Raw genomic sequence first — 15,557 nt, 5'->3', positions numbered from 1 at the left:
GATGATTTGGAGATCCCTCCTCCTGCGAATCCTCCATTTATCATGTGAACGTGCCTCTCCGGGGTGCGAGTGATGCCAGGGCATTTTGGCCAGTTTCACTGACCTTTTCTTTATTGTTTTTAGGGTAGTTTCATGCATTTTCTTAGGGAATAAGCAAGTTTTGGGTAGAATTTCACTTACATCTTGATTCAGGCATACATTATGCACTTTACATGATTTCATGAAGATTTTACATGAATTGAATGACAAATTGGATGATGCATTTCCCATGACTTGGACTAGAGCTTTGATGCACTTTATTGCTTGATTTCAGGACAAAGGAAGCAAGGAAGAACCACGTTAGCAGCCACGTTAGTCTAACTAACGTGACCTCTAACGTGGAATGGGAGCTAACTTGCAAAGTTAATGAGAAAAGTAATCGCCAATAACGCCCTCGAAGCCATAATAGCCCACGTTAAGAGTCACGTTAACTAAGTTAACGTGAACTCTAACGTGGAAGAAAGAAATGAAGCCAACGTTAGTGACACTTACCTTTGTCACTAACGTTGGACCAAGCTCACAATTGGCCACGTTAAGAGCCACGTTAACTCAGTTAACGTGGACTCTAACGTTGAGAAGCAAAAGAGAAGCCAACGTTAGTGACACTTACCTTTGTCACTAACGTTGAGCTAAGCCACAATGAGCCACGTTAACTCCCACGTTAACTTAGTTAACGAGGAAGCTAACGTGGAGGGAGCAAGAATCACCAACGTTAGTGACACTCACCTTTGTCACTAACGTTGGAATGAGTCAATGTGAGCAACGTTAACTCCCACGTTAACTTAGTTAACATGGAAGCTAACGTGGATAAGGGAATAATGAGCCAACATTAGTGACACTCACCTTTGTCACTAACGTTGGAAATGGCTATCATTGCTACGTTAGAAGCCACGTTAACCTAGTTAACGTGGACTCTAACGTGGAAAGTAGGGGCACATTGGAACATTAGTGACAAAGGTAAGTGTCACTAACGTTCTCGAAGGATTGGCAAGCTTATGTTAAGAGCCACGTTAACCTAGTTAACGTGGACTCTAACGTAGGGGGAAGGGAAGACTCTCAACGTTATTGGGAAAGGTGAGTCCCAATAACGTGTGCGAAGGACCAAGAGGCAACGTTAATGGTCACGTTAGTGCCACTAACATTGAAGTTAACGTGGATCATCCCTGGGTGAGGAACGTTAGTAAAAAAGGTGATTGTCACTAACGTTCTCGAACCCACACTCTCACTTAACGTTAACGCCACTAACGTCCTGAGCTAAACACCCTGCCTACTTCACACTTTCTCTCTGCAAGTAAAGCTAAGCCCACTGCAGAAGATAACTGCTTCAAACTCAAGATCCAAAGGCCCATATCCAAGACTTGAAGAACCAACTAGAAGATCAGAAGAGTAGTATATATAGGGGTAGTTTTGAATTAGGAAAGGAGCTTTTTGGGGGATTGGAAATTGGGAACTACTCTCTGTATAATTTCTCTGCACTTCTAGTTCTAGTTTTCATGATGTATTCTCCATCTTTGTTTTCTATTTCCAGAGCTATGAACAACTAAACCCCTTTCATTGGGTTAGGGAGCTCTGTTGTAATTTGATGGATCAATACTAGTTTTCATTACTCTTCTTCTATCTTTTCTCTTGATTTTACTAGAAAGCTTTCAATCTTCATCCAATTGGGTAGTTATCTTGGAAAAGAAGCTATTCATACTTGGATCTCTTCTAAACCTTGGAAGAGGAATGAAGAGATCATGCTAGAAATGCTTTCTCATGTTGGACCAAATTGGGTTTGGTTGGATACGGTGACTACAATCCTACCAACACTTGATTTGGGAATGCAGGTGGTATAATCAGTGACCATACTTCATCTCTTCTCATGAGCAATTGACCAAGGAATTGGCTATTGATCAAGATTTGAGAGATTGAATTGCCAAGGAATTGGAATTCGATCACTTAAGATTGCCAAGGAGATCAATGAATGCATTGATTGAGGAAGAGATGGAAATGAACTTGATCTGGAGAATGCAACATCTCCTACGCCCAATGAATCCCCATTTCTGATCTTACCCATCTCTTTAATTTCTGCAATTTACTTTTATGATCATCTTCCCCATTCCCATTTACAATTCTGCAATTTACTTTCCGTCATTTACTTTTACTTTCAGCTCTTTACTTTCTGCATTTACATTTTCTGCTATTTACTTTCCCGCCATTTAATTTCCTGCAACACTCAAACCAAATTCTGCTACGCTCAACTAGAACACTCCTCTAATTAAAGTTGCTTGACCAATCAATCCCTGTGGGATTCGACCTCACTCTATTGTGAGTTTTTACTTGACGACAATTCGGTACACTTGCCGAGGAAGATTTGTTGAGAGACAAGTTTCCGTGTGCATCAGCGGGGTGGTCGTTCAGTTCGTCTGACCTCTTCATCCCTTATTCTTTTTCTTGGTTCATCCATTTTGTTGGCTAAGTATCGATCTAGTCGTCCATCTCTTACCAATTTTTCTATGACATTTTTCAGGTCGAAGCACTCGTTTGTAGGATGTCCATAGATTCGGTGGTACTCACAGTATTCTGTCCGATTTCTCCTTCCTTTTTTGCTTTTGATTGGACAAGGTGGTGAAATCTTTTCGGTATGGCATACTTCTTGAAAAACATCCACAAGAGACACCCGAAGAGGGGTGTAATTGTGATATTTTTTAGGCTTTTCTCCGTGTTGATATTCCTTTTTCTTGGACTCTTTATCCTTATCCCGAGATGAGTAGGAGAATCCGGATTTTGAGGTCTCTCTTAATCGAGAATTTTCTTCCATGTTGATATATTTCTCTGCCCGTTCTTGCACTTCATTTAAAGATGTTAGGTGTTTCTTTGATATAGAGTAACTAAAGGGTCCTTCTCGTAAGCAATTGATGAGACCCATGATGGCTGCTTCTGTGGGTAGGCTTTGTATGTCCAGGCAAGCTTTGTTGAATCTTTCCATGTAAGAGCGAAGACTCTCCCGATCTCCTTGTTTAATTCCTAATAGGCTTGGGGCGTGTTTGGCTTTGTCCTTCTGAATGAAAAGTCTAGCAAGAAACTTCTTAGCTAAGTCATCGAAACTGGTGATGGATCTGGGAGGCAAGCTGTCGAACCACTTAATTGCCGTCTTTGTTAGAGTAGTCGGGAAGGCTTTGCATCGAATAGCGTCTGAGGCATCGGTGAGATACATTCTGCTTCTAAAGTTGCTGAGATGATGGCTTGGATCGGGGGTACCGTCGTATGGGGTCATATCGGGAGCTTTAAAATCCTTTGGAACCTTAGCTTTCATAATTTCTTTGGAGAAGGGATCTTGATCCTTGTGGGGGCTGTCGCCGTAACTGGGTTGAGCTGTTTTAGTTTTGAGATCAGCTTCAAGCTTTAAGAGCTTATCTTCTAGCTCTTGGCGTCGTCTAGTTTCTCTTCGGAGGTCCCTCTCGGCTTCACGTTGGTGTTCTGCCTCCTGTTCGAGATGCTTAAGCCGATCTTGTTGTTCTCGGAGGGCTTCTAGAATTTCTGAGTTTGGAGACTACTTCTCTTCATTTTGTTGAGGTGTATCTTTGGGTGTGGTGTCCGCATTTTTGTTTGGCATTCTGTCCACCAAACCAAAGTTGTGGTCGTTGTCATGGTCGTCCACCATGTTGATGGGATGACTTCCAGGTTCCCCGGCAACGGCGCCAATGTTCCGAGGGTTACCTGAAATTGTAGGTCGATCTCGGTTGAGATCTGTGGTGGTGGCCGGAGTTGTCGTGTCCGACTTATTGGACGTGGTGGTGCTGCTGATCCTTTGTCACCGGAGGGTGGTGGTACCTGCAAGAGACTCCGATGCTTAAGTTAGCATGGGCTTTAAGCAGATTTTTAGTAAAATCAGAGTATGAGTTATACCTGGGTGCTCCAGTGTATTTATAGTAGTGTGGAGTGACCTTCCTAGAGATAAGATAGTCTTATCTTATCTTATCTTTGAGTGAAGTCATCTTATCTTCTGGGGAGCCGCCCTTATCTTTCTAGGCTTTAGTTGCCTTTAGATTGGGCTATGTCCCTTTATTTGGGCCTGCTTGGGCTCCTTGTAGCGATTTGGCCGAGCTCTTTTAGAAGAGCTCGGGTAACCCTGACCTGAAGAGGTCGGTCGACTTGTCTTTTTATTAGCCCGGGTCGTACAGCTCGACCCAGGGCATGAACAGATCCCATGGAGAATTGATTGGTGAAGGTTGTGGGACAGCAGTGACTGGTATTAGTTGAAAATCCCTTAAGATAGATAACTCTTTTATAGTTTAAGATTTATTATAAGTTGAATATTTATATTTCAGTTTGGAGTTCTAGGATTGCTTTTGGTGTCCCAAAACCTTATATCTTATCTGTTGGACACTGTTACCATACTGAGAATCTCCGGTTCTTATACCATATGTTGTTGTTTTTCAGATGCATATTGCAACCCACCTCGATGAGTTTGAGGATGATAACAAGGCAGATGATGACTCACTTTTGTATTTTTGTTTATTTTGCTTTAGTGTTCGCTCACTCTTTGTATGTTGTACTTATCGCCTTAGAGGCTAAACTTTGAGAGATAGGATGTTAACTGTTTTAACTTATAAAAATTCTGTTATATCTATTTTTACTGGTCGGTCTAAACTTTGCAGGATAAGACTAGTTCCTCTTGACTATTATATATATGTGTACATTTATCTTGTTTACCTATCTAGCTATTACCTTATATCTTGGAGCTTTATGTAAGGTGGTATAGATTATGTTCTGTTCTTGTCGTGTCTACGCGTTTTAGTTATCGTGTATGAATGCTTTGCGATTTATTTTTTTTAGTTATCTATCTTTGAACTTCTGTTTTTTATATCGGACTTCTAGTATTATTACTTATGTGTGTGTGTGAGTTTTAGAACTGTCGTATTATGACATCGTTTGCTACCCTTGTAGACATCGAGGTATTCAAGGAGGGGGAGGGGTTTACATGATTTATGAGAAGAGGAAAGAGAATGATGATTCGGGGACTTGTGGAAATTTTTTTAAATTACTGGGGTTCTTTTCAAATTATAAAAATTAACAATATAGGGTAACTTTTATAATTATATAAAACTTAATGCCATGTCTCACTCCATTTTGTCACACAGTATTTTTTCCGTCAACAAAAATGATAGCAATTGATAGATTGTTATTTTTGTCAACGTAATAATTTTTATAGACTATTTTGTTGTTTTTGGCTTCCAGAGCTATTTTGGTTAGGACTAGAATCTTTTAAATACTATTTTAGTAGTTTATTGATAAAATTATGAATGGTCTAATATTTATTCTTTAAATAAAAAAGAGAAAATTATTTTAGATAATTCTATTTTTATTGTGCATAATTACTTTAGAGAATTTTTTATAATTGTAAATATGAACTCGTATTGATTTATAGTAATTATTAAATTTTTAAATATGACACAAGATTTTTTTTTATAATTTACTTATTATAAATTAATTTTTTCTTCTCTTACCTCAAATTCAAAACAGAAAGTAGCACCATAGAGAGAGTTGAATTTCTATAATTTGAAGGTAACATTGATCCTTCTTCCAAAAGATAGTATCTTTTTTTCTTCAGCAAAATAGTAATACAAAATCTTTTTTTTTCTCTTTGTCATTATTATTCTCACTTGTCAGTTGTCACTTCTCTTATATGTTCCAAATTGAATCAAAATTCAAAAGACGTAATTTTTTTTCGAGGATTTCAGTGATTATTTTTTGAAAATTGTAACCTATTTAAGTGACAACTGATTGGGTTATTATTATTCGATACTTTTTTGGCATTATTGTTATTAATTAAAGTAGGTCCAAATCTATTTTATTTATTTTCACTATAAAAAAATTGTTTAAAATGACATTTATATTACGGCGGTTCTAAAAATCTGCCATAATATTCGGATATTATGGCATTGTATCTTAGTGCCATAATTAATTTGCATAAAATAGCAGTTTTAAGAGATTTTGGCGGTTCTAAACCGTCATTATCTGTGCCCATTATTTAAAATAGTCTAAAACTCTTATTCAACCCTAGAATTACATACCAAAACAAAAACGACACTGCCACTGTGTTAGAGGAAGGACGTAAACGACATTGTCATTGTGATCTGCTCCGGCGACAATCTACTCTAGCGCCGATCTTCTCAACGGCGTTCTCCTCTGACTAGAATCTCCTCTCCATCAAGATTCTGTGTTGTGAACCGAAATTCTCTCCTTATCTCCTTTAGTGATGATCTCTCCAGCGATAATCTCTATGTTCTTCTCCAGCAACGCGTTCTCCTCCTCTGTCAAGATTTTCTCCAGATCTGTGAGCTTCTCCTCTTTTTTCGAGCTTCTGCTCTGCTAGCTTCTCCCCGTGCATTAACGCGCCTTCTCCTCCTGGATCTATTTATCATTTTGCGTTCTAACTTCTCACTTCTAGATTTGTAACTAAATTCACATCCTCTTGTTATAATTACTTCAATGATTGCAGGAATGATGCATAGGACAGATCAATGGCGGCGTGAATTTGATTCACAAATATTTAGTAATAATGCACTATTGCACTCTATGTGTTTGTTATTTTGCTTCTTAGAAATTGATTCTGTTAGTTTTGTATTTGGTTGTATCTCCCGGTTTAAGACCTAGAGTTTATTCTTCGTTGCAATTGAGTTTCAAGAATTTCGTGATTTAACTTAAATTCTGTTTGTTTAAAACTGGATAAGTTATTGGTTGCTTGAATTCTTTCTATATTTCGATTATTGATCGCAGTTGGTCCTTCTTGGAAGAAGGATCAAACATTGTTAACCCTGCTGGTGGTCAAGGTTGCCCGGATAAATACTTAACTTTCTATTTGCCAGTGTATGTCTAGTTAAGTTTTCATTCTCATGCTAAACAAGTATTCATTGATACTTCTATTTCATATGATGAGGAACACATAGATTCTTTGTACTACTCAGAACAGGATTTGGATTCTCTAAAGTTTGAATTTTACTTTAGAGAGTAAAGTGTGATCTCTCACCATTTATTTTATAGGTGGGACCAAGAATAACTATGAGAGAGAAACCATTCAAGGGTAGAAGATCACACTTTACCCTCTAAAGTACAAATTTAAAATTTAGAGGATCTAAATTTCTAAGAACAACATTATTTTGATGATGAGGAACATGATCATGTGTTTCTAGAACAAAGAATGGATTCTGAGAGTGAATGCATATTTCTCATTCTCTGCTCTCACAGCCTCTCTTTCTATTAACTACCTTCATAGATTCCTCTTCACCTTCACCATGAAGAAGAAGCAGCCATGGTTGACTCATCTTGCTGCAGTTGCTTGCATTTCTCTTGCTGCTAAAATGGAAGAGACACAAGTTCCACTTCCTCTTAATTTACAAGTATGATTAATTCTATATATCAAGTAATAATAATAATACATTTTAATAATAATGAAATTTGATTTATGAAAATATGTGTAGGTGAAGGACAGCAATTATGTGTTTGAGGCAAAAACAATAAAGAAAATTTTGGTACTTTCAACTCTTGAGTGGAAGATGAATCCACCAACACGTCTCTCTTTCATTGATTACATCACAAGAAGACTTAAATGTTTTTTAGTTCCTCAACACATGTCAATCTCTTCTTCTTTCTCTCTTACCAGGTAATAATTAATCTCTTTCTTTAACTTCTATATATACATTTCTTCAACTTTGGTTATTTATTTATTTATTTATTTTTAATGCAGATTCCAGGTTTATTGGTTATTGTGATTCTAGATCATTATCTTCCTAAGAGGTTCATTACTAATTTGATTGTACTTCTAATGTTTGGTTTTCTTGGCTACATGTTGTGCATTTTTGAGAGACACAATTCAAGCTGTGACAAGTTTTGCCAAACAGAATAAATTGCCTGTTCTCATGCAAGAACAGATGATTGCACATTTGCATATGAAGTACAGAACTGATATAGAAGGGCTGCAACAGCAAGAGATTATCGAATTACTCCCGAAAGCTATTCGTTCTAGCATCTCTCATTACCTATTCAAATCGGTTTTTCTTCCTCCTTTTCCTTTTTCTCGAGAATATTTCATTCTAATTCCTTCGATCTCTTCAATTACTGATAAAAAATTTCACATATAATTACTGATCGATTGTTTTAGGCTTTCGCATATTAGTATTCATAAACAATGATGCTAGTATTCGTTCAAGTGGTGATGCTGCTTGCATTTAGAGAAATAAAGAATTAATCGAGAAAGGAAGTGATGCACAAGTTAGTTTTTCTGATCTACAAATTATTGTTTTTTGTTTTTGCTTCTGATCTTTACTTTAATTTATGACAAATCACAAATAATGAAACTATTCAAGTGGATTTGGCATGTTATCACACAAGTTTTAAGATCACTATTGCAGTTTCTAATTTTTCACTTTTACTCAGATTACTTAAATAGTGATTGATGCTAAGAAACAAATAAATATATTTTTTCCAAAATAATGTGACATTTTGTGTTTGCATTTTCTGCAGGTGATTGGAAAGGCTTGTGTACCAATTATTAAATTTCTTGAAAAGAAAAGTGGGCCTGCATTTGATGTAAGGTATTATGTTCTTCCATACTAAATTCTTTAAATAAACAATGAATTAGTAAAAGCTAAAGAATTCTTTTTATATTTGTTAGTTAGAGTTTCTGTTACTTCAGTGGATATTATTCTCCTCATTCTTGGTTTTGATTTGATTCAGTGATCTTATTATGGCTTAATTGGATCAAAAGGGAAAGTTTATATTCAATAAGTTAGGTTGAAGTAATTTCATTTTGTTGGAGAGAAGAAATAGAGGGAAGCGGGAACTGTCTTCAGGTTCTCAGTAACAACCACAAGCGCCTCTTTTGTGCTCAGGAAACACTACCGCAACCTTCTTTACCATTACGAACAAGTTCACTTCTTTAATGTTAAGGGTCCTCTATACTCCCCATCATCAGGTCCTTCATTTTACATTTTCTTGTGGTGCAGATAAGCATCTCTCAGCGAGGCTGGCCTTTCTAGAAACCAGGTTTCCCTCCCTTCCCCCTTCCTCTTTATTAACTTTCATTTATTGCTTTTAGAGGATGCTTACAATAGAGTAATTGATTTATTCTAGAATTCTAACTAAAATATAAGGATCACTTATCTTATACAGGTTAGGGCGATATGCTGTTGAGTTTTACTTGGAGAAGATTCTATCTCATGGTTTCTTCCATGCTGACCCTATAAGTTTTATATTTCTGAGTTGCTAAATATTTTAGACTCTCTTTCTCTCTCTCTCTCTCTCTCTCTCTCTCTCTCTCTCTCTCTCTCTCTCGCTCTCTCTCTCTCTCTCTCTCTCTCTCTCTCTCTGAGTTGCTGACCCTGTAACTCACTAACTTGCCATGTTCTTCTCTTTAACATGCAGTGGATGATGTTAATGGCGGAAGGTTGATCTTCTATGATTTTGGAATGATGGGAAGGTATGTTAGTGTCTTTTCTATTGATTTAAAATGTAATGTGATTTTACAAGTCAAACATTTTAAGCTTGGTGAGATGATTGGCTTTGCAATTATGTTTACAGTATCAGTCCAAATATCCGGGAAGGATTACTGGAAGCTTTCTACGGGGTTTATGAGAAGGATCCAGACAAGGTGAAGTAACATTTCTGTGGTGGTCTCCCATAACATTTCTCAAGTTACTTACTGAGTGATTGTGCATTATGTAGGTCTTTCAAGCAATGATTCAAATAGGTGTCCTTGTCCCAACTAGAGATATGACTGCTGTGAGAAGAACAACACAGTTCTTCCTCAATAGGGTTGGCTCAACTGGTAGGATCAAAAGAATTGGATTTAATACTTTATTTAGAATGCGCCTCTCTACCCAGTAAGTCTCCATTTTCCCACTTAGCATGTTCTTTTGGTTTCTTTGTAGCTTTTTTTGGTTTCAATTATCTGTGTTTGTATGGATTTTTGAAAAAGTTCAATTTCTATTTGAAGTGATAAAGCTGTTAGTTGAATTGGGTAGTAATATACTATGAAGTGATTGCCACTTTCTGTAGAGCACTAATGCTAACTATATGGCAGAATAATATTAGTTCTATATTTTTAGTTTATACTGAAATTGCATTTTTAGTTCTACATTTACTGCTTATATTAATGACACGTGGTGTAAAATATTAGCAACTCAACTAGTTAATTTTTAGTGATGACTCTTCAATTCAAGAAGGTTGGCCCTTTGTTTTCTTTTTATTGCTCATTCCTGTTTAGAATTGATTGATAAACTTAATGAAACTGTGAAAGTTGTTACTGATGTGTATTCTGGTTAATATGTTTGAAGAAACTAATCTGATAGGAACTAATCTATAGTAACGTGTTGGTCTTGTTAGATCAAGTAAAGAAATGAGATCACCAGGTCCTCTCTTGACGCTCGGCCAATCATGTTATAGGAAAAGCATGCCCAGTGGAAGAAAGGACTGGAAAAACCAAGAGAGCCATCAGCATTTAGAAGATAGTTCTTCTTCTATGTTAGGTGGGATACCCCAATGGGGGCAAGTTCCATGCCCTGCCCAATTTAGAATCAATTGTAAAGAAAATTTGGCTGGGCATGTTTCTTCGTCGAAAAATAAAGTAGCTACTGTTGCCCCACCAAATATAGAATCTCCGGTGGCAGCATTCAACTTCTCTAGTGCAGAGTCAGATACAACAAAGTTTGATAAGATGCTCATTGAAGAAGTTCAGAGGCTGAGAGCTGAGGTAACTTTTGTTTCAATGTTCTAAATGCTGCATTTGTGACAAAGAATCAGTTAATTATCCTGCTGAGTTTTCTATAAATGAATATATTCCTGTGTGTATCTCCAGCATTCAACTATGATTCAAATTTGTAAAATTTGTTTTCGCATTTTCCGTTAGGATAACTGGTGAGCATTTAGCCCTTTAGGTTGCTTCATTTCATTCCTCTCATTCTGATTTTTCTATATCTGAGTAGCAAATTAACCAGTGCTATTCACTTGCGTATTTAAAAAACATCTGACTGTGCATTTAATGTGTTCTCTTATGCATGTTCTTTTGATAGTTAAAGAGACTTGAAGAACATTGTGAACTCAAAAACCATAAGATACAAGAGTGCCAACAGAAAATTGAGGAGAGTTGGTTTGTAGCAAAGGAGGAAGCTACTAAGTCCAAAGCAGCAAAAGAGGTCATAAAAGCTTTGGCTGTAAGGGTAAGTTTTCTTATATTGTTTTTGTTTTGTTCATTTACACAAAGGCTTCCATACAAGAAACATATGTTGTAGTAGTCCTTATGATATGGCCTTAAAATTATAACAATTATCACCACAGCTTCATACAATATCAGGAAAAGAGAATGCAGGACAAGAAGGAAAAGTTGGGATACATGATTGCATGTCTAATTTGGCACCCATACATATAGATATGAATAGTCCTAGGGATGGAAACATGGATATATGGCATAATACACTTCTTGGGACCTTGGAAAACTGTCGAGTTCTTTTTGCATGTTTGGTTGCATTGTTATTAAATTTGTACCTATTTATATATTTGTTCATAGTTTCCTAACCTTGTTAGTTTCAACTGTTCATAGTTTACTTGATTCTATATTTAGTTTTCATAGTTTCCTAACCTGACAGGAGAGGTTCCTACAAATCTTTGTAAGAGATGAGTTTGGATAATAAAATTAGAGTGTTGGAGCAAGAAATAAAGATGTTGGAGCAAGTTCCCGAGATGAAACTCACACAAGAGACCAAGAAACTAAGGCAGGCTTGTTTTAAAGTTAATTACAAAAGGAGGAAACTTTTGGCCTCCAAATCTTATTCATCATCACTTAGCTAAGCTACTTGTCTTGTATATTCATATTCTAAGTAGTAAAAACAGCACTTATTAGATGGTTTAAATACATTATTAGATATTAACATAGTTTAGGGAACTAGATGGTAGATTTGACTGATTAGTGTTTATTGCAATGCTTGTATTTTAGTAAGTTTAGTAAGACGAGGCTTTGTATAGGAGTTATTACTTTTGATTTTCAATAATAAAAAATTATATATTATATTAATATTTTGTTTATGAGTTATATAATATTTCATTTATGGATTATGATTTTTTGCTATTGTGAAATTTTAATCACATTTATTTAACGCGATAAAAATGACGGTAAAAAATATTTTTTTAAACGATAAAAAATGTCACTATTAGGGTAAAACGGCGGTTCAAAAATGTCATTTTAACCAACTAAAACGCTACTGTTAGGGTAAAAATGGTGGTTTAAAAATGCCGTTTTAACCAACCAAAACGCCACTCTGTCAGGGTAATAATGGCGGTTCAAACCGCCGTGCCATTTTAACCCTAGAAATAACGGCGGTTTGAACCGCCGTTTTAACCAACCAAAACGCCACTCTGTCAGGGTAATAATGGCGGTTAAACCACCGTTTTAACCTATCCAAAAACCGCCATTTTAACACTAGAAATAACGGCAGTTTGAACCGCCGTTTTAACGTATTTAAAAATCGTCGTTTTAACTCAGGGAATTGTGGCAGTTTTTAGAAAATCGCCGTAATAATCAGAATGGCGCCCAAAATTACGTCGCTTTACGAAACCGCCATTATTGGTAATAATGGTGGTTCAAACCACCGTAAATAAAAAAAACCGTCGTTTTTACCAGAATTTTTTATAGTGTTTATTTTATTATCTATTCTATTATATAAAAATTAAATTTCTGCACTTAATGATGAAATTGATGTGATATGCTTTTGAGAGTAGAAGTAACAACACTATTCAAACACGCGAGTACCCACTATACCCCTATCCACTTAGGCTGGTAATTACCCGTTCTAGTGCGGGACGGATTTTCTGCGGAGCAGGATCTCAGACGAGGTAGGATAGGATCGGATTTAGGTAATATCCGCCCCTACTCGTCCCGGTATATATATAATATATATAATTTTAATATATAATATATGTAATATATGTAAAATAATTAGTAAAATAATTAAAAATATTGTATTATATTTAAATTTTTACCTTAATTTATGTTATATAAGTGATGATGGCTATATAAATTTTAAAATTTAATTTTATTTATTGGATTTTAATAATTATAGGGTTGGGTAGGAGTGAGGTGGGTTAGGGTTCAATTTTTTACTATCCGCGGATAGGAGTGGGGTAGATTCAATGCGGGTTACTGTAGGATAGGGCGGAGTCGGGTAGGGCAGAAATCTGTCCCTACCCGCCCATTGCCACCCCTATTTGAGAGTGTTTCTCGATTTTTTCTTTTAACTCATTAAATTCATTCATGATAATAAATTAATTATATCAACTAATTAATTTGATTAGATATTTAAGTATCACATAATTTATTATAATTTCTATCAATTAATTAATTGTAATTCAAATTGAGTGATTATTTTGTTAGGAAATTATAATTTCCTAATCTATTTATGGGCAATACATATATTAATTATATTCACAAATTAAGTTATTTCACATTAAATGGCTTATATAACAGTAATCTTATTTATTATCATAAATACCAAATTAAATAAGTTATTATTATTTTTTATTTAAAATTAAATGAGAATAAAATTAGAGATACTATTTTATTTGAGTTTTAGGATTTAATGAGTATCACACTCAAATTAAATAGTGACTTCAGGGTTTTGGTCTCCAACGCATCAAATCCACCTTCGTAGCTCTTTTTCCATTAGAGAAGTTGTGATTCAGTCCCATCAGAAATATAAAAAGCTTTGGTTGAAAAAAAATGAAAAAATCAAAACTCTTTCAATTATACTCACAAATTCAAGTATGCTTCTGCGCTCTTAGCTATCTTTCTTAAAAATTTAACATAGATAATTTTGGGGCTAAGGAATCCTAGAATTTCCAACATATTTAACTATATCATTTTTCTTCTTAAATAAATTCAAACTTTCATTATTTTTTTTTTATGAAATAGAAATGAGTGAATATGCACAAATACATATTGTGACAGCAAATCACCATTTAAATAGTGTATAAAGGCCTAAACAATGGATGTTACATTTATACATGTATGAAAAAATGGTTGTAATAATCATAATACTCAGAGTTTACAGGTTGTGTGTTTAAAAATTCCTTAGAATTTGATTCTAGTATTTGAAACAAAAATAGTTAAATTAGTTTAGATAGAATTTAATTCAATTCCATTATTTTCTCTCAAAATCAATTCCAATCCAAATAGGTCCAATTTAAAATTTTATTTTATTGGGATTTCATTTAAAACTTAAAATGTCTAAAATATCCTTATAATCTAATTACTTCTTCTTAACTTTTGCCACTCACTCTTTCTTCTCTCACGACCTTCATTTCATTTCCTTTTCTTTTCTTCAACTCACTTAATATAATATATACTTTTTTTTAAAGTCTACTATGTAGATCTAAAAAAATATTCATATGTATAAATTTTATATGTTTAACTTAGATTAGTGACACCAAGCATTTGTCAATACGTCTAAATATTTTAAATAAAATTGTACCAATCATGACACTATCAAAAAGTGGCATAATCTTATTCTATTTTAAAAATATGAATTAGTTGTTATAATTTACTGTTAATAACTAGTTTTTTTTAGTTGCTAGATTATTAGACTATTCAACAAATTGGTTCTTAATAGTTTATATTTATTTTTTTTTGTTGATTTGTCGTTAGAATTAATTATAGAGAGCCATTTATTTTTTTATTTAATAATAATATTTTTTAAATTTAATGTTTTTAGATTAATCTAATTTTTATTTTGTTAAAAGAGATAACAAATTACAGTTGAAGAAAATTTTAGTTAAAAAATATAATTTGTTTAATTATTTTATATAACTTAATAAATAAATATATTTATTATTTAAATATAATATCATATTAATAAAAGATAAGATTGTTCATTATAAAATTTTAATTCATTTGATTAATATTTCATACACAAAAATTAAAATTCAATTTTATAGTTTTACTAATTTATTTCAAACACTAGAATTCAATTCTAAAAATTTTTAAATAGGCTATTAATAAAGCAAGTTGCTATTGCTTCTCATATATGACCCAAATGGGATGAAAACACCATTTTTCAGTATATCAAGTCACAACTTGCAGTAGTAGGTAACCGACTAAATAAAATGTGTTTATAATGAAAAATATATAAAATGAGAGGCATCCGTATCTCAATTCTATGGACCTATTTAGTTGCAAGAAGTAAAATTTTATTTGAAAATTTTTCAGATCTTTTTGAATATAAAGTTAGAATATGTTAGATGATAAATTAGAAGAAAAAAAAAAGAAAGATAAAGCTTAAAGATTGAAGCAAAAGTTATGATTATTTCAAACTTGAATAGAATATCCTATATGTCTAACCATCATTATTTGAAAAGAATATCAGAATTTTATTGAAGAATTCTTCCATCTTCTCACAAAGTTATAAGACTAAAAAAATAGGACAAACAAAATAACAAAAAAAAAGTTTATTTACACTTTTGTAGTTAATGAATTGATGTGGCATGTTTTC

General features: G+C 34.2%; 1 protein-coding gene across 1 annotated transcript; it reads left to right on the top strand.

Annotated features, from left to right (window-relative positions):
* The first annotated feature begins 10,430 nt into the window (after positions 1-10,430).
* LOC140178611 (uncharacterized) lies at positions 10,431-11,592 on the top strand. Its single transcript, XM_072215811.1, has 3 exons — positions 10,431-10,771; positions 11,091-11,237; positions 11,356-11,592. Exons 1-3 carry the CDS (start codon positions 10,472-10,474, stop codon positions 11,590-11,592), a joined length of 684 nt encoding a protein of 227 aa, XP_072071912.1. The 5' UTR covers positions 10,431-10,471.
* Positions 11,593-15,557: the final 3,965 nt, after the last annotated feature.

This window comes from Arachis hypogaea, chromosome 14, assembly GCF_003086295.3.
Source record: "Arachis hypogaea cultivar Tifrunner chromosome 14, arahy.Tifrunner.gnm2.J5K5, whole genome shotgun sequence".
NCBI lineage: Eukaryota > Viridiplantae > Streptophyta > Magnoliopsida > Fabales > Fabaceae > Arachis > Arachis hypogaea.
The sequence above is the reverse complement of the archived record's forward strand: the minus strand, read 5'-3'. Positions and strand labels throughout refer to the sequence as shown.